The sequence below is a fragment of the Antedon mediterranea genome, chromosome 4 (genome assembly GCF_964355755.1).
Source record: "Antedon mediterranea chromosome 4, ecAntMedi1.1, whole genome shotgun sequence".
NCBI classification, from domain to species: Eukaryota; Metazoa; Echinodermata; class Crinoidea; order Comatulida; family Antedonidae; genus Antedon; species Antedon mediterranea.
In genome coordinates, this window is record NC_092673.1 from 2,449,392 (window position 1) to 2,462,697 (window position 13,306).

Consider the following 13,306-nt stretch of genomic DNA (forward strand, 5'->3'; position numbering starts at 1 on the left):
ACAAGACAGATAGTAATAAAATGAAATAAAACTGAAATTTAATATATAAATATAAAATAATAATCATTCTCAAGTTACTTTTTGTATAATAAAATGTATAGAAATAAAGTATTTTTATATAGTGTTAAAATGAATAAACATTTAAAGATTGAATTTCTTTTTAAATTGGGAGACATGAATAACAACATACTACAAAATCTGTGTATTTCCATAAATCAAATTGTGTTTTTTTTTGTCAAAGTTTGTCAATATTTGCTATACGACTGAAATGATTGAATGTTTAGACCTTTCGTTAATTTATAAATTGTTTCTTATTTTAATTTATTATTTGTTCAAATGTCATACACCCACTTCTAATTATAGTCAAGCAATCTTGCGTACGCTTGTAAGCTAATCTTTTCAGCAATGTATCAGTGTAAACATATGTTTAGGTTTGCTTAAAAGAATATGTTTAGTGCACCAGTGGTTCTAAGTATTGATCAGTGTAAACACATGTTATATTTGGTTTAAACACTTAATTTTAAAGAATGAATATTCTGAGGTTTAAACTAAAAAATGTGCCTAATAATTGGTGAGGTAAAATTGAACATTATGTGGGTTTAGATTAAATTTGATTATATAAATCTATTAGTTTATACTCATCAGCCATGGTACTCTTTTTGTGAGGATACTTTTTTAAGAAAGGTTACATAACTTTTGGGTGCTTTTATAACTATGCCTTCTGTTTGTTAACATCTTTGATTGGCTAATTTGTTTTATTATGTCATTTTGTGACTTGTATATCTTATCCTTTGTTACAATTCTCTTCACCTGATGATGGGCTATGCCTGAAACACGTCCTGTTAATAAATTTATATTGAAGTAGTTTTTTTTGTTTGATTTTGATTTTTTCTTCTACCCTGCCTATGCAGTTCTTTGATATATACATAATACTGTAACTGGATGATATGTTGTGAACAATACAAATATAAAAAATTGTCAATAATGGTCAACTTACTTGGTTCCGGAAGTCTTGCTGGGCCACTATCGATACTCCCACCATAGCCGGGATCTCTACAATTAGGAGGTCCCCACTCACTATCACAATGGCAGTTGTTATTACTGTTACACACCTACAGGTGGATCATATATGGAATGTTTACTAAGTATAGTAGCTATACACACAATATAGATTTACTTGAAATTGTATGTTCAAATTTTAATAAAGTTCATTAATTAAAGATGTATTTGAAGATGAATGAAGATTAATAGATCATTTTGTAGTTTTATCACAGAAGAAACTTATAAAATGACAAAATAAACGGATAAATTCAACCAAAAACCCACAAGTTGGCAGCCAATTTGACTATTTTTTGCTTTAAATTACAGTTTTTTTAGAATCCGATCCAATTTTTGGTCAAAGTGAATAGCTATTACATGACATTAAAATGGCATATTCAACAATACATCTTTAAACCTAATTAACTGTGAATGTTTAAATTATCAAATTGATGTGTTAATTTGAATATATTTATTTATATGATATGTATTTACCCCACGTCCATAGCAATTTTTATTGCACGGTTTGATTCCAAGGTCAGTTAGGTTCTTGCACTGGAAATTACTGCAAATCTGTAGATAAAATACACATATACAAATTAAGAAATTGGTTGAAATACGTTGATTTTCTGTCAATTTATACAGAGTAACATAAATAATAATAAGTAACAAAGCTGTTTGGCCATACCAAAAATAACAGAAACAATAAGAAGAATACTGTCTTCGCAATACAGAAGAGGTCATTGCAGATGTTCTGCTGTGGCAGACAAAACATAGACTTGCAAAACAAGGAGACAGATACTGGTATGCAGAGAGAAGAACTGGCTGTCACAATGGCAGATAGGAAGTTATGGAGGAATCTAGTCATATAAGTTTGGGTATGTCCCGGAACAAGTAAGTAATATAACTAATTGAAAGAATCAGAAGACTTAACTTTCCCAACCAGTTCATTTTTCTTATAGAATAGGCTTCATCAAGACACTGAGCTCGCCTTACCAAGATAGGAACACGTAACAGTCCTTTGATCTTATGTCTAGCAGCGACAAATACCAACAGTACTGTACTGTCGCAGCCAGAGATAAACCCTTTGATCAGCGAAGCTCAGTATCCTGTTGTTAGATAGCCTTGACTTCATTAAGACATTTGCAAGCAGACCTTTTTTCGCTAAGCATGTTTGATAAATTTGACTCAAGTTCCTAAATTTGTTTCATAATAATAATATAACCTGCATTGTACTCACTGAATTAGGACCGCACGGTGCTCCATCGACAACGAGCCCGGGGTCAGGAACATCTTCGCCAAAATCAACTGATGCTACTTTACATTCGTGTTGGTTGAAGTTTTCATCGTACGTATTCAGAACCTGTGATCGCACCAATGAGCCGATGATTGGGTAGGTAGGACCGCCCTCACAGAATAGCTTTCCACACATGATATCTCTGTACAAAGCAAGAAAATTACCTTTTGTATTTTGAACTTTATTTTGTTCAGTGAAAATAATTTTTTTTAAATTTTTAGTAATGACTGAAATAACTTTCTGCAAATGTAAGTTTTTAAATATTTTTTTTATGAATGAAATGTTTGATAAGATGAAATATTAATATAATTGTATCACATATTAAAACCGAGTAGAACTCCTATTAAGACACAGCTTCCGGACCTAAAAAAGTCACCTCTTAATGTGCGTCACCTGAATAGTGGTTTACTGTAGTTTTAAATCATACTCGTCACTCGTTTTACAGAAACATGTCCCCTTCATAGGATTGTCCAAAAGGGGTTCTACAAAATATTCATAAATTTACGCACTATATAATAATTTTCATGCACACCAGTAGCATGCAGAAGTCATCAATTAACTACTTTCTACACTATTTATGTAACAAATAAAATCACATCAAACAAATCAAAGATGGCGATGAAAGATCGTATTAGTTGTAAATGTAATTTCAGTCATTAATTTTATGAATATTCATATATACATAAATTAATAACCACCAGTCATTAAAATGAATTCAAACATATGTTAATGGTAAACACACTTGAACAAGAATTGATGTGATATGATTTTTGCATCTATAAATGTACTGATTTTGAATAATTTTTCTGTTTCGCGAAAATAAATATGGCAACTATTTTAATTTAAGTCTTTTTTTGCATGCAACAATTTTATATAACATGCATCTATTGCTACATAATCTAAAGCATTCAATGGTCTAATACAGTGCTATATGCACTCGGTGTATAATATACAAATAATGAATGTTTATGAGTGCAATGGTACAAATAATGGCACGAGGTGAATGATGAAAGGTTATATCAACTCGGCTTTGCCTCGTTGATATAACCTTTCATCATTCACCTCGTGCCATTATTTGTACCATTACACGAATACAAAACATTCATTATTTGTTTTATATAACATCTAAATAACAAACAAAAATGTTTCAAAAAGTACTATTTAACGATCGTTGAATAGTGCGTACTATTGCACGCCATGTGACCCACATTCGTCCAATCAAATGACAGGAATTTATATAGGTGTTATATAATATGCATTATTTAACAAAAAAACAATATGCACACATATGCTTAATGCATGGTTTTATTTAAAAAGGAATTTTAAATTTCGGGAAGGAAACCAAAGAATATCAAAACGAGTAGAGCATTTAAAATCACACGCTCACAAACCAGTCAATGTTCTGATAGTACCTGTATCTGTGTAATTTATTGTTATTTGTACTGTAATGTATTTAGTAGTATAATCCTATATTTTCATACAGAGCCCCTAGTACTATATTCTGTGATATACTGTAGTTGTGTATTACCATAGATATGGTATGGTATTACATAGATTGGTATCACATAGATTGGTATTACATTATTTAGTATTGGTATTTACATAGATTGGTATTACATAGATTGGTATTACATAGATTGGTATTACATTATTTAGTATTGGTATTTACATAGATTGGTATTACATAGATTGGTATTACATAGATTGGTATTACATAGATTGGTATTACATAGATTGGTATTACATTATTTAGTATTGGTTTATTTAGTATTGGTATTACATAGATTGGTATTACATAGATTGGTATTACATTATTTAGTATTGGTATTTACATAGATTGGTATTACATAGATTGGTATTACATAGATTGGTATTACATAGATTGGTATTACATAGATTGGTATTACATAGATTGGTATTACATTATTTAGTATTGGTTTATTTAGTATTGGTATTACATAGATTGGTATTACATAGATTGGTATTACATAGATTGGTATTACATAGATTGGTATTACATAGATTGGTATTACATAGATTGGTATTACATAGATTGGTATTACATTATTTAGTATTGGTTTATTTAGTATTGGTATTTACATAGATTGGTATTACATAGATTGGTATTACATTATTTAGTATTGGTATTTACATAGATTGGTATTTACATAGATTGGTATTACATAGATTGGTATTACATAGATTGGTATTACATAGATTGGTATTACATACATAGATTGGTTTGTATATTAACATAAGCAAACTTTAGTTATGCTCTATCGGTTCACTAACCTTTGGTATAGTGACATCATGGAGCTTTAAATTAACTTCATTCATTTGATTTTTAAATGACTATGACACACAGTATAACAATGAGTATATTGCATGACTATTTTTGTTTTAAACAGAACAAGAATTAACAAATAGCTGAAATACTACATGGAAATAGGGTTATATAGTCTGCCTTAGAGGGAGGGTTAGATGTTAAGGTCCATGATCAATTGATGTTAAGGAGAAATTTGACGATGTTGAGAACAATTTGATGAAATCAAGTGTTTCTTTCCATATATAATACCCTATAGATGTTTTATTGAGATTATGTCATGCATGAATGAATTTCCAAGTAGTCCACAAATACATATATAAATTAAAATTTGGAATACAAATTTATTCCAAGTGTCAAATCTATAGCTACTCTATCAACAACACAAACGCTGAATTTTTTTCCTTTTCATTAATTTAAAAGTAATGACTTAATATTAAAACCGCTTTAAAAAACCTACCAATGAAATGAAAGACTTCATTTTAAACATGTTTAAAATGTTTACCACTAATCAAGATTCTGAATTAGCAATTAAACCATGAATAATCTCAGTACATGACATTTACCTGAACTAATGACTCATAACGTTGATATAGGAAGAGTTGGAGACATACCAACGACAAATATGGGTTTTTTATTAGATGGAATATTCCTGTACACGTGTGTATAAACAAGGGCTCACAAAATAATCCGTAGCGAGAGATTATAAACAGATGACACAAAGTTATTGCAGGGGAATTGGGGTTGGTAGTAAAAATTGAAAATTACAGCCTCATGCTGGCTAGGGCCCTGCATATGCAATTAATATTACATTGCAACATTTTCTAGGAGTAGATTTGTGTTGAGAATTGATTATTTATTGGTCTAGCAGTCTCAATACAAAGCACAGTTAAGATTGGCTAGGAGCGTAAAAGGAAACAAGAGTCATAGATTAATGTTTGGATTTCTATACTTAGATAAGTGGAAGGTTGTCGACTGGACATATTTTTAAAATTAGTGAATATATTATTAAAGTTGATTAATAAATCTGACAAAAATACAACCTATTAAAACATTCAGTGTTATTGTAATATGTGCTTTATTTGAGACAATATTATAATATTAATATTATCCACAAAAATTAGAAAACTAATACTGTTGTATTCAATATATTTCTTTGAAGCGAATCGTCTAATAGTGGATTGTTAGGGAGAGAAAGCAACAAAAGCCGACACATAAAAGCGTTGTATACAGGATGATTAGAATCGGTGGTGGCGCTATTCATCTACAAAAGCCGAGAATTCTTCACAACTTACTTTTGGGCACATCTCACAATTACATCCCCTTTTATTCCACAATTGGCATTATCAATTCCATCTTTATTATTTTCAAAGCATTGATATATACCAGCTGTCGATTCTGCACAATATATAAATAATGGTAAAAAATCAACATTTTTAATATTCACATATATTTATACAGTCAACTCCATCAAAACCGGAAACCTTTGATGAATTTTAATCGAATGAATTCTGAAGCTCTGTCTACACTATCAAACTTAATGCGACAAAAAAATGTGATATATGGACATGATGATGTCTACCATATTTGGGGATATCACGCCACCATAAATGGGCACATCACAATTTTGTTGTCAACCTAGTTTGATAGTGCATACAGAACCTAAACCATGTTACTAGGAAACAATGCATTATGGGAAGTCCAAATAATTCCAGTTTTCACAGAGTTGACTGTATATCAACTGTTTCTTCCCTATCCTAGACTTACTTTTTAGCACATTTAATGTATGTTTCGTCGTCGCCGTTTTTCACTGCACCACAATTTCCTCGAAATAATCCATTTGTATTGAAATCATAGCATTTGTAATATGCTTGTTTTGATACTGTAAGGTAGGCAGGCATTTGTTTAAATAAACAGTAGTCAATAAATAGTATTAAAAAAGACGTCATACACAGCTTACAATGATAATAATTGTATTATAACATAAGCTTACAATGATAAAAATTGTATTATAACATACGAATAATAATAAACCAAAATTGAGCCTACAAAAAAGTTTTTTAGGCTAAAAAAAAAAGGAAATAATTGAAAAATGGTTTTCTTTGATAAAGAAAAATATAGTTAACACAATATCCTATTAAACAAGAATAACCAAAAAAATCTAGATTGCTAACAAATCGAACTTTGAACTTTGAGAAGCACACTCCTATCTGCCGTGTTTATCAAGCAGAAGGTGCCGGGTTCGAATCTCTGTTGAGGTGACTTTTTTTCATTCTCAAAGATTTCCTCATCTTATCGTTTCAAATAAATTATTAAAATTTTCAGTATATTGCTGGGCAGTTTAGAATTAATGTTCTATGCCTAATGTGTTTATATATATTTATATAAATGTGGGTTAAATGTGACTCACCGTCTCCCCATAAGGTCTTACACATGTTGTTATATGTGATACATTGGCCATCATAACATGTAGCATCCTTCTGGTTCATGCAGCTATCACCATTCTGTATGTAGACATTCGATGGACACTGCAACACACAAAACATTTACTAAGTATGGCACATATTCAAGTGAAGCTGGGAGACCTCGCATACATATAATAGGAAGCTTTCAATTTCTGACGATTGTTTGTTATTGTGTCATTGAGCATTTCTCAAAGTCCCAGCTTGCAAACAATGAATTAAAATGACATAACTAGTACATACTAGGACCCTTAAGCATCAAACATTTTTGTGCACATTTGTCTATATACGAACAGCATGACTTAACATCCCATTCGAAGGACGAGGCAAGAGTAAAAGATGCTACAAAAACAATTACTTACATCTTCCGATTTACCCGTACAATATTCCGGCAGGTCACACTCGTTGACCTGTGGTCGACAGAGTTCTGCAGGTGGTTTAATCTGACAGTTGTCGCAGCATTCTCCAATAGCGCATGTAGCGTTTTCATGAAGCATACAGATCTCTGGTACGCAGCAAGGGTTGTTACAGTACTAAATGAAAAATATTTCTTTAAGCCAATATGCCTAAATATGGTAATTATATGACATCATCATGTCAATGTATGGGCACATCACATTTTATTTTCACTTAAAATTTAATAGTGTAGACATAGCTTTAAAGGAGCTTTTAAAAGAATGGAAAAATAGTGCACTATCAAGGGAATTTAATTTGTATACTAAATACTTTTAATGTTTTTGCTTATCTCTTAAAATATAGGAATGTATATGTGTTTGACTGATTGATAAAAGAAGGGTTGGATGTTCCAGAAAATGCTGAGATATGTGCAGAGACATTCACCATGGAAAGAGGAAGCCAAGGATGGAGTTGCCTGACATGAGGAAGAAAATAAAGTGAGAGGTTTATGGATGGTAGAGGAAAAAGAGAAAACAAATATTAACTTAACAAATAATTCTATCATACCTCAACGGAACCACAATCACACTCCTCTCCCTTCTCCACATAGCCATTTCCACAGATTGGTCCATCAAAGATTTCCTTAGGATAGTTGAAGAGGCAAGAGGCTAGGCCCTTCCCTAGGGAAGTCTTGAGGTATTCCTTAGTACACTCTGACCAAACAGTAGGAGGCACTGATCTGTAAATTAGATCACACGTTTTTGTTACAAGTAAACCACTCAATCTATCAGTGTAAAAAACCTTTCAATTTCATTTTTGGGCCTTCTTTTTAATGTGTGGCAGTGCACTCACTTCCAAAATGCCTTCGAATTGTGCCATTTACATGCAATATGTTGGTGAAATGCATGATGGGATAACTTAACGTCACCAGTATGAATTTTGTATATTCATTTTAAAAGCATCAGTTTTCCCAATGCTAGTGGTTCATAAGCATGAGCACAACCCACATATTATAATTCAGTTATTATTTTATATTTGTGATACTTGTTAAAAATAAAGTTTTTTATGTGACTAATAAAACTGTAAAGAAGACATTTAATTACATGAAAATAGAAAATGTAAAAACATATAAACATTTAACTGAACATTTCTACAATAAAATTAACAATTAAAATAGCAGTAAAATGTATTATATAGCCTGTAGCAAAGCAGGTTTTGCCTAAAACATGATAAAAACAAATTAACGGTCACATTCCTCTTAACTTGTAATACACATGGTGCAACCTTGTACACACTCAAGATAACCCTTTAATTTTAGGTAGAATTCCATAAGTTATGTGGATCGGGTCAAAGGTTAAACAAACCAATAAAAACAAGGGACCCAATTGGATAGACGGGTAGGCTGTAGTGAGTTAAAATCAAATTAAAAAAATGATAACTGTTATTATTTTAGAAGAAATGTTAAAGAAGGGATTTAGGAAAATGTTATTAGAGTAATAAATAATTAACTAATTTAATGAGATACAATAGTGTTATACAATAAGTAGACTTAAAATGCACTAGTAATAGAATAGAAAACAAAACACAAAACTAAATATAGTACAGGATTTACAGTGAATGTGACAGGGACAGGAGAAACTAATTATATTAATAGTATTAATACTGTTAATAAAGAGAGGTTAAAAATTAAAACATGACCTTTTTAAACTGGATCTCATGCATACATAATTTTTAATATAATTTCCATTGGGAAATAAATATATGATTCCCTATTTTGTCAGATTATGGTCAAATAATAATCTTTGTCAAACAAACAAGGAGAATTTTAACATTACTGCCTATGAACCGTTTAGCCCCAAAGGTGTCCCTTTAATAGAGGTATGTATGTTGGTTTTTAAATATGATTTTCATTCTAATACATAGCTTTAAATATTTGCCACTCCTATATGTATATCTTGAAAACAAAAGGGCTGGAGTATAAGATAAAACACAACATAAACAAAAACACGCTATTGTATTAATACTAAAGAAAAACAACGGAAAGAAGCGGAACACCAAACAGGGAAGTTTTAACAGGCAGATGTTAGTCAGCCCTTACCCCGCCGAGGGTCCCATGACACACCCCGTGGGTGCGTCACACTGGCACCCAGAAGCATCATGGTAGAACCCTAGGTTGTGCCCCATTTCATGAGACATGGTTGATGCTACGCCTGCTGGGTCGGTGGCGTGGTCCTGTGAAATACATACAGTAATGTTATGCGTTAAGTTTAGTAGTAAGTATTATTATTTTAATATCTAATAAACAATTGTGATGAATTGCACTTCCTTCCGCTAGAATCTGAATCATTTCAGACTTGCAATCTTTAAATATAAAAATTGCTTTTAAACACAAAGTGTAATTTATTTCCATTTCAATTTGTTTGGGCAATATTGTCACGTGCCCATGTATGGAAGTGATATACCCAAATATGGTAGTGATATGACATCATTATGTTAATATATGGGCACATCACATTTTCATATAAAGTTTGATAGTGTAGACAGAGCTTTAGCCAACCAAGTAGACATAGTCATAGAACAATTCTGGTAGGAAATTACGATCCATTACAATTGTTTATTTCAGTAATCTAAAAGCCTTACGATGCCACTGGTCCCATGATACAATCAATATTTTCAGCTTCCTCTGCACATTCACATGTTGCTTCATCGTGATAAAAGCCCAGATTATGACCCATCTCGTGGCACATAGTGGAAGCTACGCCTGCTGCCTCCTCAGAGTGGTCCTAGTGGTCGTTATGGTGCAAAAGACCGCAGAGTATGGTAACATTTTGATATGTAATTGTTATACAACAGTTACGTTACAGAATACATTAAAATAGGCAATTATGTAGTCAATGCTTGTGACAGAATAAAGAAGATATGATGATGTCATTGATGATGTTAATGATGATGATGATGTCAATGATGATGTCAATGATGATGATGAAAGAGGAAGATGGCGATGATGATGATGTCAATGATGATGATGTCAATGATGATGATGATGTCAATGATGATAATGAAAGAGGAAGATGGCAATGGTGATTTAAATGATGTTTTACTGTAAATATGAACACACTCAAGACACCAATCGTAATGCTGATGATGAAAATAATAAATAATGGGATGATGACAAGAGAAAGATGATGATGATTAAAATGATAGTACTGTAAACATGAACACATACAATTTTGATGATGAAAATAATAATGATGATAATGATGATAAAAGAGGAAAATGATGATGATGACGAAAGAGGAAAATGATGATAAAAAAAGGAAAATGATGATGATGATGATGAAAGAGGAAAATGATGATGATGATGATGATGAAAGAGGAAAATGATGATGATGATGATGATGAAAGAGGAATGGTGATGATGATGAAAGAGGAATGGTGATGAATAAAGTAATGACGAGGATAATGATGATGAAAGAGGAAAATGATGATGATGAAAGAGGAATGGTGATGAATAAAGTAATGACGAGGATAATGATGATGAAAGAGGAAAATGATGATGATGATGATGATGAATAAAGTAATGACGAGGATAATGATGATGAAAGAGGAAAACTGTGATGATTAAAGAGGAATGGTGATGAATAAATGATGAGGAAAATGATGATGAAAGAGGAAAATGATGATGAAAGAGGAAAATGATGATGATGATGATGAAAGAGGAATGGTGATGAATAAAGTAATGACGAGGATAATAATGAGGATGAAAGAGGAAAATGATGATGATGAAAGAAGTGATGTTAATGATATACACCCTAAAACATACCTCATTGACTCCAGCTGACTTTGCTATAGAACACATTGAACCAAGGGACGCCATACCAACAGTACTACCCTCAAATGTTCGGCCACTATAAAGACAAAAATAATATATAATATTATCAAGTGTTTAAATCCTAAAACACACCTTGACTATTGGGTTTAATATTTTGTAGAAAAAAAATATTCTGATTTTTCATAAAGAATAATATAGAATTACTGTACAGTCAAATCTTGAAAAATTACAAACGCTCCCAAAACCAGATTTTTTTTTCTTTTTACCACAAAAAAAATGGCATACCAGAATTTGTGGAAAAACCAGACAACTCAGCCCTAGGATGCCTGGTATTGAGTTCAATGTATAATTGTTATTATATCATTTGGTGGTTAGGGAGTGGAGTATGGTAGAATGAAAAATTATCAATTTCAAAGAAACAAATGAAGACTTGTACAAGAACAAATACATTGATCACATACGTCATAAATTGAGCGTTATCATTCGGATGTTTTAAGTTATCTTTTCTCCACGCCTGAAATGCTCCCATCGTTTTAGCTGCATCTTCGTCAAAGATTATCTGATCTCCTTCGTTCCACACTGTGACGCTGGTGAGAGCAACTCGTATATTCAATGGCTTATACGTCTGTAAAATCAATTTGAAATAACACAGGATGTTCAGGAAAAGTAATACAAAAATATGCATATAAAAGTCAAATGAACAAGCTAATATTAACATGTGTAATTTCAATAACTACCCTGGAGACATATACTCTGGTATTAAAAACTACATTACATTTAAAAAGGGGAGTGCACAGTACTGTAGGCTGAAATTATTTATCTCATGCATACTCTAATCTCTTGGTGCCTATATAATATATTAACTGCATATTTTTTTCGCAAGTATTGTCAATGTACTTAGTATAAAGTACAAATTATGTCAGAGTAGGGCAAAACATCTGACCAATTACGGAAAATAAAGTTTGAAATATTGAATCATAATTGTTTACTTCACGTTTAAAAAAATATCTTATAATATCTATTCGCAATATGTGGGAATAGAAGATATTAAAAATAAGTCGGGATGGTTAAATAACAATTAGTAATTCTAATTAATTAATTAAAAATTATTATATTATTTTAAAAAAAGTATAAAGCAAGTCATCCTAAGGTCACTCATAAGCGTTGGTCTTTAGAGGCCAAGAAAATGTAAAACTATTAAACCATCAGGTTAGGCAACTTACAACATCCATTATGTTGGCAACTTTCTTACACCGTTCCTCTGTGCTCTGAACACTTCCCAGGGAAGTGAACTACAGGATAAAAAACAGACATTTACAGTTAGATTCAATCAATTTTACCTTATAAGGAATTTCATATACTTTCTAAATAAGTTTTCTCTTTGTGTCATACTCATGTTGGGTTTCTCTTTCAAATTAAGAAACAAAAGAAGAAGCACTTTCTAATAATAATTCTGTTTTTCTTCATGTAGTATTAATGAAAGCTTATCCCGTTTGTAAATTATATTCATTGTTTGCCACTTATATATAAGCTTAGAATAAACAGAACGACTCAAGTAGGACTTGTTTAATACACTGATGCATATTTGCATGTTGTTGAACAATATTTAACATCTGTAGGTAGACAATACGATACTATCATCAAACCACATAATTATTAAGTTCATTAAGAAAAGATGAGTACTTCAGGATTTGATTTTGTAAGCATTCTCACTACAGAATATCACCGTATGATTGATATATGCTAAGCATAGAAGACAAAAGGTAGTTTATGCACTTCATGTCATTAGCATCAAACAAATAGAAACGACTAATAAGACAGACTTGCTAACTGTCCAACCTCTATTAAAGCTCTGTCTACACTATCAAACTTTATGTGACCAAAAAAATGTGATGTGCCCATATGGACATGATGATGTCATATTACTACCATATTTGGGCACATCACACTTTTTTCAT

The 13,306-nt window shown here is 31.5% G+C and overlaps 1 protein-coding gene across 4 annotated transcripts in view; it reads right to left on the bottom strand.

The window, feature by feature from the left end:
- Positions 1–13,306, bottom strand: part of LOC140046206 (zinc metalloproteinase-disintegrin-like MTP8) — a 43,305-nt gene that overhangs the window by 9,898 nt on the left and 20,101 nt on the right. For 2 of the 4 annotated variants that reach the window (XM_072090773.1, XM_072090770.1), the window contains exons 8-18: positions 12,572–12,640; positions 11,810–11,973; positions 11,340–11,424; positions 10,157–10,299; positions 8,084–8,255; positions 7,483–7,653; positions 7,069–7,186; positions 6,426–6,540; positions 2,279–2,477; positions 1,534–1,611; positions 998–1,112 (exon numbers count right to left, since the gene is read on the bottom strand). In XM_072090773.1, coding sequence (XP_071946874.1) covers positions 998–1,112; positions 1,534–1,611; positions 2,279–2,477; positions 6,426–6,540; positions 7,069–7,186; positions 7,483–7,653; positions 8,084–8,255; positions 10,157–10,299; positions 11,340–11,424; positions 11,810–11,973; positions 12,572–12,640 — 1,429 coding nt within the window. Of the gene's footprint in view, positions 1–997; positions 1,113–1,533; positions 1,612–2,278; positions 2,478–5,953; positions 6,057–6,425; positions 6,541–7,068; positions 7,187–7,482; positions 7,654–8,083; positions 8,256–9,614; positions 9,749–10,156; positions 10,300–11,339; positions 11,425–11,809; positions 11,974–12,571; positions 12,641–13,306 lie in introns of all 4 variants that reach the window. The other 2 variants (XM_072090771.1, XM_072090772.1) reach the window with 2 other exon arrangements.